This window comes from Hydra vulgaris, chromosome 12, assembly GCF_038396675.1.
Source record: "Hydra vulgaris chromosome 12, alternate assembly HydraT2T_AEP".
Lineage (NCBI taxonomy): Eukaryota > Metazoa > Cnidaria > Hydrozoa > Anthoathecata > Hydridae > Hydra > Hydra vulgaris.
Window position 1 is genome coordinate 49,304,813 of NC_088931.1, and position 14,866 is coordinate 49,319,678.

The 14,866-nt window shown below is 28.4% G+C and overlaps 1 protein-coding gene across 1 annotated transcript; it reads left to right on the forward strand.

The window, feature by feature from the left end:
• The first annotated feature begins 5,435 nt into the window (after positions 1–5,435).
• Positions 5,436–7,036, forward strand: LOC136088175 (general transcription factor II-I repeat domain-containing protein 2A-like). The gene is made up of 4 exons (XM_065811850.1): positions 5,436–5,736; positions 5,787–6,172; positions 6,240–6,649; positions 6,694–7,036. Exons 1-4 carry the CDS (start codon positions 5,436–5,438, stop codon positions 7,034–7,036), a joined length of 1,440 nt encoding a protein of 479 aa, XP_065667922.1.
• Positions 7,037–14,866: the final 7,830 nt, after the last annotated feature.

Here is a 14,866-nt window from a genome sequence, read left to right on the forward strand (position 1 = left end):
AATACAAATACGTTTCTTCTAAATTATCAAATACAAATTTAAATAAAAATATATGTAATCTGGGTTTTGCAAATACAAATAACTTTATTTTAGGTTTAGATAAGATATTTTTAACTTTATTTTTTTAAAATAAACTCATCAAACGCATCAACGTTGAAATAACATTGTTTGATTGCATTAAATGATAAACTCTAATTTATATAAAGTTTACCCTAAGCCCCTCCCCCTATTTGAGGGGCTTACACATTTTACGTAGTCATAATTTTTGAACGCTTAGAGATAGTACAATATTACTTAAAACTTATTGATGATTTATTTAGTTGAGAATAGCAAAGAAAATATTTTATCAACATGTTGCTCTTACGTTTCGGGTTGGGAGGAGGATGAAATTCTAAGGCTTTTTTGTTCCCAGCCCCCAACCATCGTAGTTTTTGCAAAGCAATTCTCAAACACCAAAAAAAAGCTGCATCCGTCACTGATATATAAATAAAGATGATCCCAGTGAAAAAGCGCACATGGGATACGCGTGGATTTTTTCCATATGTAACCCATGTGGGGATTATTGTTTTGTCCCATGTGGGTTTCATATAGTAAATCCCACATGGATTCCATATGGTAAATCCCATATGAGATACGCGTGGGTTTTTACCTTATGTAACCCATATGGGGATTATTATTTTGTCCCATGTGGGTTTTGTATGTTAAATCCCACATAGGTTTTACATGGTAAATCCTACATGGGATATAGGTGGAAAATACTACATGTTATAGATTTTAAACGCCACATATATTTTAATCCGAATGGTATAAAAGTAGTCAATACTAGACAAATGAAAGCCCGAATGCTTCTATGATAATTTTTAAAATTTACTTAAATAGTAATTTAAAATTAATCATCGAAGCTTTCAGAGAGGCTTAACTTAATCTGATATTTGCTACTTTATCCTATTTGGGATTCAAAATGTGTAGCATTTTAGATCTTTTACATCTGATGCTTTCCACCTATAACATATGTGGGATTTACCATAAACTATTATAACGAAATTTTATAAAATTAAAAAACATGTTGCAAAATGAATTTATTTTAAAATAAATGGTATTAACAAATACATTCAAAATAAATATTGAAAATATTATTTTTTCTTTTGCGATTTACACACCGTCTTTTGTCGATTGAATTAACTAAATCGCTTCGACTTGCATAAAACCATGGTTTTTAGTATCTTTTAACTTTCTTCAAACATTTTCTAAAAAAAAAAAAATATACATATATTTATATAACATTAAGACAATAAAATCGATACAAATTTTTTCTTTAAAATGAATACCATTAACATTGAGATGATAATAGCATTAGGAAACTAGTATTAATGTATTATTATTATTATTATACTATAAATAAATAGTTTTTTAATACATTTTATAAAATAGAGTCTTAAAACTGATAATTAATGGAAATAAATACAAATTATAAAAATCATGTAAGCTTCATTTATTATCTCTAAATACTATATTAATGTTAGTCTACGAAGTTAAAATCAATTTAGAGTATTGTTATTAGTTCTTTTGCGATTAGCACGTACACCTGTCTCTCGAATTTATAAAATAGGTGGTCAAATAGATAGATTCTCAGCATTACAATGCTCTTTTCTTACACTTTCTAAAGAGAAGTATGGAAGATTGATTACTTATTTTACCTAAATCATAGGGTCATCTATGGATAATGATGTCAAATGATGACCCGGTTTGTTGAACACCATCCCCTTTATCAAACTCGGTCAATTTTTGCCATCTCCCATTGAAAACGATGTCAGTTTTTGTTATCATATTATGATGGTATACCTGAATTGTTAATATAATATTAAAAATGCATATACTATCAATTTTTATTTGGTTTAATTATATATTTATTCACAACAGTACTCAATTGAAGTAAAAATAAATAAATTGTTATTTCAGATAAGCAAGCTAATTTTTGAACTTAAATTGTTTTTCCGATGATCTTGTACAGTTTTAAGCAACAAAAGCAAGAAGTTTTTATACCACATTGTTGGTGTAAATACCTCTAAAACCTGCTCATAGATAGCATAAATTTAAATGTTTTACTTTTTTTTTTAAATATAATTTTTTAATTGACATTGTTTGGTCTCGACATTCCCTCCCCATAGTCAATTATTGTTAAACTTTTCAGCTCACACTGCCCCTCTATCTACTGGCATTATTTATGGATAATCTCATAGCCTAAATATTATATATATATATATATATATATATATATATATATATATATATATATATATATATATATATATATATATATATATATATATATATATATATATATATATATATATATCAGGGATGTAAAGTCTCAAAAAGGACTCCAGATTTGAAAGTCACAAAAAGATTACTTTATCCTAGTTTTTGGTTTCCAGCAACTCTAAAAATATAAATAAGTTTATGGACTACTAATAGGAAAAAAATTAAGACTTTTAGGTTAGAGGAAAAATCATTTTTTGAACCCGGAGTCCTTAAATATAATGGCGGCAATGACTCCGGGCTTACAAACAATAAGTTTCAAGTCATTAAATCTTATGAATTTTTTTCTTATAGCAGATCATAAGTTTTTACTTTACTTACGACACCTTTTGATATACAACAAAACCTAACAAAGCTTACAATAATTCAGCTAAGATTTAATCTGAGTTATTGAAACATAATAAATTTAATATCAATAAAAAAGTAAAGCTGTTGTCATTTAAAATGTAAATTGTGTTGTCAAAATATGTTGAAAATAAAATGAAGTTACTAATAAAATCACTTTCAATAATGACAAACATTCTTACTGTAGTAAGAATTAGTACTAATTAACAAATTTGAACATATGAACAAATATAAAATATTGAAAAAACAATAAACAAATAAGAACTTAAACTTTAACTAAATTTTGAATTTGAAGTAATTGCTACTAATTTGTTCAAGCATAACTTTAAAAAATAAGTCTATTTAAAAAAATTAAATGTATTACTAGTTATACATATAGTTAACTATCAGGAGTTATGTGTATAACTATATGCATTTTAAAGCATTTTATTTATATATTACTTTAGATCATATTACTTTGAAAACTGGACCCAGAGGCTTTATTCCCAATAACACTATGGTACTCCAGATTAAAAATTGAAAAGTTTCTGTAAATATCCTGTTTTTTTATCCTCAATGTAGTTCATAAGTCTCCAAAGTCTTAAGGACGATATTATATCTAAAGTTTAAAGTTTTGGAGCCTAAAAAAAGTTACAAAAACTTCTCCCCACTATTTTTTTTTTTTTTATGAAGAAAATTGGGAATTCTTTTATTTTCAAACCTGCATTTATTTGTGGGACACTGCAGTGTCTCATGCATGCTTGCTTGGTTTTTGACAGCATTTGAACTTGCATCAGTTAATTGTTTCAATCAATCAATATATCAATCAAACAATACATTCTGAATTAGATGATTTTACAAATCAAGGATGTTAACAAACAGTATAATTACTAATGATGCATAAACACCTAAAAATAATAAATAATAACATAAGAATAAAATCATAACAACTCTAAAAATCATAACGTTAACAATAATTATAACATTAATAACTATAATAATTAAAATGGTATTAATAACAATAAAAATAATGGTATTAATAAAAATAATGATATTATTAAAAATAATGGTATTATTAAAAAAAAAATGATACTAAAAACAAAGGTAATAATAATAACAATGATAATAATAACAATAGTATATTTAAATATATCTATACTTATCTACATACACACAAACATACATATACATACGCATATACACACATATTAACACACAACAAACATACATACACATATACACACATTTGTACACATACATATACTCACACATGCATACGCATATACACATTCATTCATTGCACAAGAACGACACAAAAGCTGTAAATAAATGTAAAGATTCTTAAAACAAAAAAAAAAAAGATAAAATAAATAAAATATACAAGAGAGAGTATTTTTCATAAAATGATTAACTGTGATATATGTGCTTTTATTGTTGTTATTATTCTAGTAGCTATCCAAATAGTTTTTTTTTTAATTTATTGAGAAAATTATATCAAGAAAATTATATCGAGAAGTTGAGTTTTCTGTTTTAAAAGAATCAGGGAGATTTTTCCTAGCATTGGTGCACTGATGCTTAATTGATTTGCTGTCAAATTTTATTGTCCTAGTATGTTCTACAAAGAAAGTTGCATGAAGAGGATCTTAGGAAGTGAGAATGTTTGTTACATATTTAAAGGAAAAAGTTCTTGAAGGAAATTGGAAGTTTATCATGAAGATAATCCAATACAAATAAACAGATAATATACTCAAGAACTATATACTGGTTTGCAGATAATGTACTCAAGAACTATATTCAAATAACTATTGTATTATCCTAATATGTCTATTTCAGAGGTCGGCAAATTGTGGGCCGCGGCCCAATTGTGGGCCTTTGCTACATAATTTGTGGATCCCAAGCCACCTAACTGCATAATATACAAATTAGTGTAGTTGTGGGCCTTTTAGTTGTTTTCCAGGCTGTAAAAATTATAAAGCCTCCTTATAAAATACTCCCTAACACCAGATCTTGTCATTTTAGAGTGCATTAAAATTATTTTTAGTAAAAAAATAATTTTAATGCACTCTAACACTGTAGCACTTTAAGACTTCAAATAAGATTCTTATACTTAAAAGTTAAATCATGCTAAAAAATTACTCTACAAAAATAAAAACATTCAAAAAGCACGTCAAAAATAATTAGAACATTCGAATTTGTTCAGATGAAGTAACTCAAACAACAATTTAATTAATTTAACGCTGTAAAAACTATTTCATATCAAATATACCAGTGGTAAAAGTTATCGTCTTTAGAATGTTTTTCGTACTTTTCTTATATAAAAATACTACATTGTTTAGATTTTTAACGAAATAAGTATTATAAAAGAAATAGTCGGCAAATCTTTAATGTTTTAATAACCGGTTTTTTAAGACGCAATATTTGGAAATTGAATAACCAAAAATTACTCGAGTATAACCAGTTATCGAGTAATCGGTTATCGAGTTTGGATGCTTTACTCAGAAGTTGCAACTCTGATAAATAAACACATTAACTTGCAAAGATATGCCAGGTAAACATGAAGCGAAGCGTAAATATGCACGTCAGTGGAATGAAAAATGGGACCAAGTAACAATGCTCTATGTTTAATATGTAATGAGACTGTTAGTGAATTGAAAGGAACCAAGCTTAAAAGTCATTTCGTATCAAAACATGAATTGTACAATACTAAATATCCTCTTGATTCAACAATCAGAAAAATAAAATACGACTCATTGAAAAGCTGTTAAGAAAAACAGAAAAATTTGTTTCCACAAATGTCTAGCAGTGTTGATTGCGAAACTCGTGCCTCTAATATGGTGTCATGGATATTAGCAAAAAACCTGAAACCATTTACTGATGGTGGAATAATCAAAGAATGCATGATTGAAGCATCAAAATTTCTTTTCCTAAATGATAAAAAAATTCATGACAAATTTCAAAGTATGCACTTGTCCGCGCGTACAGTTACTCGAAAAATTGAGAAAATGGTTGTTAATGTTTATGAACAATTGTCAAACAATCTGTCAGAAGCTGAATTTGTGAGTATCGCTCTCGATGAGTCTACTGACCTTGTCGGTAAAGCACAACTCTGTGTTTTATCACTACGAATTGTTGTTTATTTGAAGAACTGCTTGGAATTGAACCACTGGAAACAAATACAACTGGACAAGACATTTATGACAAATTGTTCAAAATATTAAAAAATAGGAAAGTGCCTCTTCAAAAAATATCTTCAGTTGTCACAGATGGCGCTCCTGCTATGATTGGAAGAATTCGAGGTGTTGTTACTTTGCTGAGAAATAGTGGTGAGTTTCCTAACAAATTTATGTCATATCACTGTGCGATACACCAGGAAGCACTGTGCGCTAAAGTTGCGACAATTGATGATGTAATGACAGCTGTAGTAAAAACAATTAATCATATACGTTCCAATGCACTTAAACGGCGTCAATTATGTGCGCTAATGGAACAAAATGAAGATGAACATGGTGATCTTCTTCTTCATTCAGAGGTATATAGACAAAAAATAAATAATTTACCATTACAATCAAAAATAAATTTTTGTCTATTTTTTGCAGGTTAGGTGGCTATCAAGAGGAAATATTCTTAACAGATTTTGGGAGTGTTTGCAAAGTGTACTGCAGTTCATGGTAACTCAAAAATTTTCATTCATTACAATGTCTATTGAAGAGTTTAAGTGTAAACTGGCTTTCCTTTGCGACATCACAGCACAATTCAATGTTCTGAATAAGAGATTACAAGGCCGCCGTGTGCTGGTTTGTGATTTGATCAGCCACATCACTGTGATGAAGACAAAACTTAATTTGTACAAAACTCAATTTGCATCTGGTAGCTGTACTCATTTTTCTACTTTAAATGAATGTCAACCATCAAGGGAAATGTTATCGTCATTTTCATTAATAGTGACTGCTATGTATGATCAATTTGAAAACAGATTTAATGAATTTGAAGACTTAAAAAGCATATGGTTTTTTTGTGTTATCCATTTGACTTTGATATGAATGATATTAGTATTCTAAAGGACTTTGAAGAAGCTGATATTTTAAAAGCAGAGGATGAACTAATTAACTTTCAATGTGACGACGAGTTAAGAAGAACGGCACCAAAAAAAGATGAAGATGGCACTTTTAGTGAAAATTTGATTATTTTCTGGCATGCTGTCATGAAGGAGCGTTTTCCAGTTCTTAAAAAACATGCAAATAGACTTATTTGTATGTATGGCACTAGTTACCAATGCCAACAAACATTCTCAGCCATGAAAATAATAAAAAATGTTTACAGAACAAGACTGACTGACACTCATTTGAATGACCTTGCGCTAGCTGCAACAAAAAAATACTCACCAAATTTTTAATTGTGTTATATGTATTTTTTTTCTTAAGTATGTATTTTGTATTGATACAATTATTAGTTCTATAATCTAATTCTATACTATATTCTGTTATATAGGTAATATAACCTATTTTATGTATAATTTATGTATAACAAATCGGAATATTTTATAAGTTATGCTAGTTTGAAATTCAAAACTAAGTAACATTTTTACTTATCACGCTCCCCTAGCAACGTCCTTAGTAACAAGTAAATGTCGATACATATGTTGTTACCTTGACTATTTTATTTCATAATTTGAAATTTTCCACATATTATTAAATGCTAAACCATAAAATTATACTAAGAAACAATAATTTTTTATATTTATTAATAAATCAATAAGAGTAAATTGGCATTTTTAATAAAATTTAAAAGTAAACATGATTACTTTAAGAAGAATTACAGAAAAGGTTATGATCTATATATTTCCAAACTTCATATTCTTTAAGTATATTTAAATATCTAAAAAAAACAAAAAACTGAGCTGTTTTTTTGACTTACTAATCTAAAAAATTTAATTTTTACTTTTGATTAAAAGTAAATTGAGATCGGACAGGAGATTGATTGGTATTTATGTTTAGACACAATCAGAAAATAAGAGTTCTCACTTATGTGTAAAACTTCAATAACCATATTTAATAAACTCAATTAAAAATATTTAAATATTAAAGACAGGTATATTCACTCAGAGCTAGTCAAAAAATAAAAGGTATTTTCACTTAGGTGTAAAACTGCAATATCCATGACATGCATGTACATAAATAAACTCAATTTTAAATATCAAAACCCATTAACTCTTTGAATTCCGTGTTTTTATGAATTGACAAATCTTTATGCAAATTAATGAAGTATAAATATTTTTTTGTTTTTCTTTGAACTGTAAAATAAAAAAAAATTAGGTAATTTTTCTTTAACAAATAAAATATATTGTCATATACATATCATAGACATACACAAACTGTCGATTCTGAGTAATTATTGATAAAAAAAAGCAAGCAAATGTCTTTCAAGATTCAAGGGCTATGTTGGTACATAAATTTAAATTCCACATCAACTTTGCACATCACCTTACTCTCACAATTTTTAAACATGTAAGTCAAACTAGGCATAGTGTCATCACTGCAGTATCTCATCTTATCTTCGTTTTGACATACAGGAATAAATTCATGAAAGTCTCTTGTTCCTGGTATTGTTTTTACATTTTTAAATCTTCCAGATTGCAATAATCTTGTTTCAACTAAACTTTCACTGGAAATAAAAATAAAGTTTATACCTTTGATGTTGTTAGCGCAATATGTAAACATATCACGTGAGTTTAATATTTGATTTGTAGAAATTCTCTGCAAACTAGCATTAGCAACAGGCCGTTTAACTGTTCCTCCTATACCATCGCAAGGTTGCTTTCCATGGCTGGTAGCAAAGAAAACCTATTTTGCATCTATTCCAAAGTATGATTTATGCTGATATAGGTTAAAAATGTTTTTGCAGTTTTTATATTGAGATGAACAGCCATTAGAAAAGTAGATCACGTTTGCAATGCTGGGTATTTTTTGCTTCAAACTATTTATAATTGATTTTTGTACCTCGTAAACAATTGGTATCATGATTTTTATCATCTGATATAATGCAATATGAAGTGGAATGCAAAACTTGATTTTCTTTATAGTACGCAACTACTGGATAAAGTGTGCACTGAAGATTATTATAATGGAAACTGTGTACTACATTCTGCTCAACAAAACTATAGTTATCTGCAAAATCTCAAAGAATTATTGCACTTTTTGATGGCAGTTCTTCTTTAAGATTTTTTAAACATTTAGATTGGCATTTAGAAATATATGAATGGGCTGTTAGCTAGACTAGTTTTTCCATCACCATATTTACATAATCTGGGATGCTTACAAGCTGTACAACTAAATCTGATCTACCAGTAGTAACCCTTTGGTTAAATTCAATAATATCTTCTTCCCCAAACTGCCCTATTAGTTCGAATAGCTTTTCTTCTAATGTAGATGTATTTTTTGGACATTGTGTACATCGATTTAACATGCATTCTTTGTTTTGCATATCACAAACAATAAATTTATATAGTTCACGGTAATCAATTTTAATGGGTAGGAGAATTAACTTCATGTTTTGATGGTAGATACAAACGCTCACAGAATGGGTTCCTGATGAGTTTGGCAAAACACACAATTTAGGTCTTAAAACACAAAACTTGGAAAAACCTAACTTTACATGTCGATATAAAATTTTAAATGAGACAAATAACTATTTTAAGCTTGATAAAAGTAGTCGCTTTTGCATATGGACTTTTCAGCATCTTCATAAAATTTTTTCACTAAAGTATTTATTTGATCAGGCAGCATTTTACCTCGCTTAGTTTGTGGAACTGCAAAGAACTCCTTCCTTTTTTGCTAAAGATCTAGATTTTATTATTAGATACTTTGAAACACCAAAATACTCACTTGCTGCTTCAATTTTCAATTCTTGTGGGTACAAAGTCAATACTTGAATTTTGTCCCTAAATGAACAGCATTTTTCAGGTTTATCTTTTATCAAAACTAACAATTTTTTGAACTGGACAACTTTTTTTTTAATCAAGAATATATTCATAATCGAAAACTTCAACTTCTATCAATGGAATTTTTAAAGAGCTTGATAACTTTTCTTTGAAAACTGTTGTAATAGGTTTAATTTTTTTTCTTCTCAATACTCATATGATTTGCAAATGGTTTTCCGTGAAGCTTGACTTGTGACATGCCAATTATACTGAGACAATCAGAAAGTTCTTGTCTGTTTTTATTTATATCAGCTTCTTGTTGAACGTTAAATAGATTTTCTTTATTTATACTTTCATTTGTGTAATCATCAGCAATATCAATGCTATAAGTATTAATTTTAGTGGAAGCTTTTAATTTGATTAAGCTATTTGTACAAATTTTTTGACCAGGTACAATACTGAACCTGTTGTTTAAAGCTATGGGTTTTGACATAACTTCTCTGAGCGATGCTAAATTAAAAAATATAACTTAATCAAATAAAATTTGTCTAGTGTTATTAAACATAAAGAACATAAAAGTATGACAAAGTAACATTTATAAAAAAATTTATGACAAGCTTTCCTAACCTTTGCACGGTCTTTTGTGAACTAACAGCAGATTACAGCATTTATTCTGAAACACAGGGAACTTCTCAAGATAGAACTTTTGATAATGAAAACATAAGTCAATAATCAAAACTAAATTTTGCTCATCTGGAGTTAAATTTTGAAAAAATTTATTCCAATGTGGTTTGTAAACGTTAACTTGTGACAACTTGATTTTAAAATCAATCCAACTGAGAACTGTGATGTTCTAGCCATTATAATAATATTTAATTTCAACATTTTATTTTTCTAAAAGCAACATTAAAGAAATAATAATTTCTCACATGAGTATTATAATCAAAACTCAAATGTTACAACCACCTGCTCCATTTAATTAATCAAAGAAGAAACCAGAAATTAATTTTTATTTTAAACTAAATAAGTGTAATCATAGCTATGATTACATTTGTTTAGTTTAAAATAAAAATGAATTGATGGTTTCTTGTTTAATTAATTAAATAGAGCAATTGGTTTTAACATTTGAGTATTATCAATAATACTTATGTGAAAAATTATTATTTTTTTGTGAGAAATTATTTTGGTTATAATCTCTATATGGAGATTATAACCAAAACGGTAAAAAAAAATGCAAAAATAAAATTGCAAAAATAAAACAATAATAAAAAAGATATATGCATAAAAAAACTGTGAAATAAATTTTGCCCCTTACAGATATTTATGTATAAACTATTATTGTGAAGATTTAAAATAGATCAATACCTTTTCTGCAATTAATTTTATACTAGACATGTTTACTGAAAAATTATTGTTAAAAACCCGGTTTGCATTTCAAAGTTTTTCATGAAATATAAGATCTAATAACTTTAAGTAATGATTTTTGATTTCTTTCTTCAAAAGTTTCTATACCTATTAAATTTTGTAAACCTATGGTTAACACAACTGTGTATACTTTTACATTTTAATGTTGCTATAGACGTTGCTAAGAGCGCAGAGAATAAAAAAAATGTAAAAAATCTCAAAATTTAAAGACCCATAACTCTTAAAATAATGAAATTGGCTCCAAATTATTTTTGGTTATTCCTAACAATACTATTAACTGCATTTGTGCCAAAAATCAAGTATTTCTGAGATGGTGGGTTATTTCGACCTAATGTTTTGACATGGAATTATTCTCCCACGTAAATCCCATCAATCTCACACGGAACTCACGTGGAACCCATGTGGGACGCGGTTTTATTTTTTACTGGGATTCTCTTTTATTGAGTTCATATAATATTATGTCTGTTTTTAAAATAGTTCTAATTGTTAGCTTACTTTTTGCAACCATCAACATTTTTAATAAATAAAATTTAATCAAAAATTGTTCTTATCAAAGTTCACAAAGTTCTTGCGGAGCAAAAATAATGATAAACTCACCAGTTCCTTTGGGAGTTTTAGCCAAAGAAGCATCTTAATGTAGAAGCAAATATTATTGGCTACATTGTGATATGCATGTTTGCAAATGTTCAAGACAGGCAAACTTCAAAGACCGTGTAAAGAAGACTAGGAATACTTCAAGGACCGTTCAAAGACCAGGCAAGCTTATATCGTGCAATGAGATCCTCCACTTGTCTTGTTCTATTTCCTTGAAATAGACCTGATAAAACAAGGCTCATTTTTTCATTTATTTATTTATTTTTTATTATTAAAACATTGAGTACAGTAGTCTCTCGCTTAATTGCAAACCCAATTAGTTGCGCATCCCAGTTAATTGCGCGTTTACGCCTAAAATATTTGTGTTTCAATTTTTTACTGAGTTTTTTGTTGAAAGTATAATTAAATCAGAAAACGTAACTATTATTTTCCTGTGTTAACTTAAAAATTAGTTTTAATCATAAATATTTTGAGATAATGATTCTATAAGAATGTAGATAAATAATTCGAATTCGAATCGAAGTAAATGATAAATCTTGTTTGAAATAGATAATAAGTTTTAACGATTTATCAGTCAAGTCTTATTGAAAAAACTTAAATAAAAAAACTTCATTTTAAATTTAGCCGTCTATTCACAGTTTTCTTATTCCAACTTTTTTATCCTTACTTCTTATGGCTAAAGGCAAAGGAAAAAGATTATCAGAAAATCAACGAGTCGAAATTATTGCTAAACTTAAAAAAAGTGATGCGCCGAGCAAACGAGCGATTGCAAGAGAATATAGTGTAACTGAAAACTCAATTCGATCTCTCTGGAATAATTGAGATCAAATAGTAAAAAGAAGTTTACTAATGACAGAAGAAGCTAGAAAAAAAGCGTTTTGATTATTGTCTGGAAAATTTGAAACAATAGAAAATGAGCTATATATTTGGATTGATGCATAGCGTTATTCGAAGATTAAAATCCATCGTTAGCAATTATGAAAGCAAAAGAAGTAGCGCAAAAGTTAAATATAAAAGAAGAAGAATTTTCTATTTGTTTTTTTGCTTCTTGGCAATGGCTCGCAAACTTTTGTCGTTGTCGAGGCTTAAAATCAATGCATCTCTTTGGAGAAGGAGCTGAAGTTGACAAAGATGATCCTGTTCTTCTTCAGCAACTTGAGGACCTTTACTCAATTATTAAAATGTACGGATCCGAAAATGTATATAATATGGACGAAACTGGACATTTTTTTCGCTTGCTGCCTAGATATTCTCTGTTAATGCCTACTGAAAGCTTAGTAACTACAAGAGTTAAAAAAAAATCTAAAGAAAGAGTGACTTGCTCCAACGTTAGTTGCTAGTTGTTTGCTTCAACGCAACAGGATCTCACAAAATACCCTCTTCTATGATTGGAAAAGCTGCGCGACCTGCTTGTATAGTCGGTAGAACATGACCTATACCGTATTTTTGTCAAAAAAATGCATTGATGGATGTCTCCATATGGCATATGTTAGAAACGGTTCAATGAAGTCTTTTATCCTGAAGTTAAACGAAAAACTGGCTTGCCTTTTATTGTTAGACAATGGACCTGGACATTTTGAGGCGTTTGAGCAAAATCTTGTAAAAGATGTTTTCTTCCCTCCAAATTGCACAAGTTGGAAGCAGCCATGCGATATGGGTATTATTGCGGCTCTCAAGAAGCGATATAAATATCTATATCTCACAGACATATTGTCATATTACAGCCTCGATGTAAATACAAAAGAATGTCTGAAAGAAAGTAGTCTTTTGTGCGCATCTTGACGCTGCTAAGTATGTCGGTTTGGCTTGGAAATCAATTCAACTTTCATCTCTCAAAAATTGCTTCGACAAGACAGAATTATTTCAGATTTCCAGTCCCGTTAACACTGACCTATGCTCTGAGGAGGCTGACTTCGCATCTTTTAATATGCTCTTGCCGCTGAACGAAATTGAATGAATAGGGAATATGATCAGTTCGGAAGGTATTAGCAATTTTGAATCAATCGACTGTGAAGATTCTCCAACGTATATTGAAGCAATCAAAGAAGATGTTGAAGATTGTTTGTCTCTCGAAAAAATAATGATAATGCAGTTGCAATGGGTAACAATTCTGATTAGGAAGAAGCTAAAAATGATGAGATAGACGATGGTACAGACTTCTTAGGTATTGAATTTATACATTTATCTCTGATCAATATTGCCAAGCAATTAAAATGTCAAAAAGCTAAAGCAATTTTAAAAAACGACAATGATAAACTAATGAATAGCTACGAACGACTATCATCAAACATACGGTCAGTAATTATGAAAATCAAACGAGAAAAGCTGCAGAATGCATATCAGCCTACAATTCATGACTTTTTCCGTCATGCATAACATATTTCTTAAAAAAGATTTGTTTATGTAATTAATAATTTAGTTTGCTAAATTTATTCTTATTATTTTCTTATTTGCGCACTCCTAATTAATTGTGCACCGCAGTGGCTGTTTCAATTTGCGCAATTCAGCGAGAGACTACTGAAATCGACCTGCACTTGAAGTAATTCTGACAGCGTATTTTTGCTTACTGAGCAGTTTTTTAGTTATACTTACATTACAGCTGCACCATACAATATATGCATAGTTTATATAACAATGTTTGAGGGAGAAATCTAAGATATTTAAGCAGTTTTGGTTTAATAAATGCTTAGCTTTGTATAATATACCGATATTTTTTAAAACTATATCTTCTATCTTTCTTTTGTGTTCTCCCCATGTCACGTTTTAGTCAAGTATCCCTCCTAAAAAACTTTAATAATGACTCTAATTATTTTAAAATTGTCAATTCTTATTATATATCTTATAATTCTTATACTATTTTAAATAAAAGGTTGATGTCTCCTTTAGAACAAAATAAATTCGTTTCACCTGCAAATATAACTGAGTTTAAAATGTTTTTAAACTTATGGAAATAATTTACAAGATTAAGAAATAAAATTGGACCCAAGGAAAGGCTTCCAGAAGAAGTAAAGAATGTTTTTTTAGAAGTAGACGCTAAGGAATAAAAAAAGTCAGAATTATCTTAGAAGATACCAATTAAGATTAGATGTGAAAACATTGATTTGTAAAATATAATAAAATCATAAAAATTGGTATAGATATTTTTACCCATAATAGTAAAATCTTGAAAATATATTACTTTACCGCTTTCTTTTGCAGTATTTTTCGAAAAGTTTTTCTTTGCATTTTTAATTTAAAAAAATATTTTTTACAATTTTTCCATTATTATTAATAATTTATAATATAATC

Coding starts and splice junctions, on each gene's coding strand:
- LOC136088175 (XM_065811850.1), top strand. CDS start 5,436: ATGTCTAGCAGTGTTGATTGCGAAACTCGTGCCTCTAATATGGTGTCA. Junction 5,737..5,786: donor TGAGTCTACTGACCTTGTCG/GTAAAGCACAAC, acceptor GTTTATTTGAAG/AACTGCTTGGAATTGAACCA. Junction 6,173..6,239: donor ATCTTCTTCTTCATTCAGAG/GTATATAGACAA, acceptor TATTTTTTGCAG/GTTAGGTGGCTATCAAGAGG.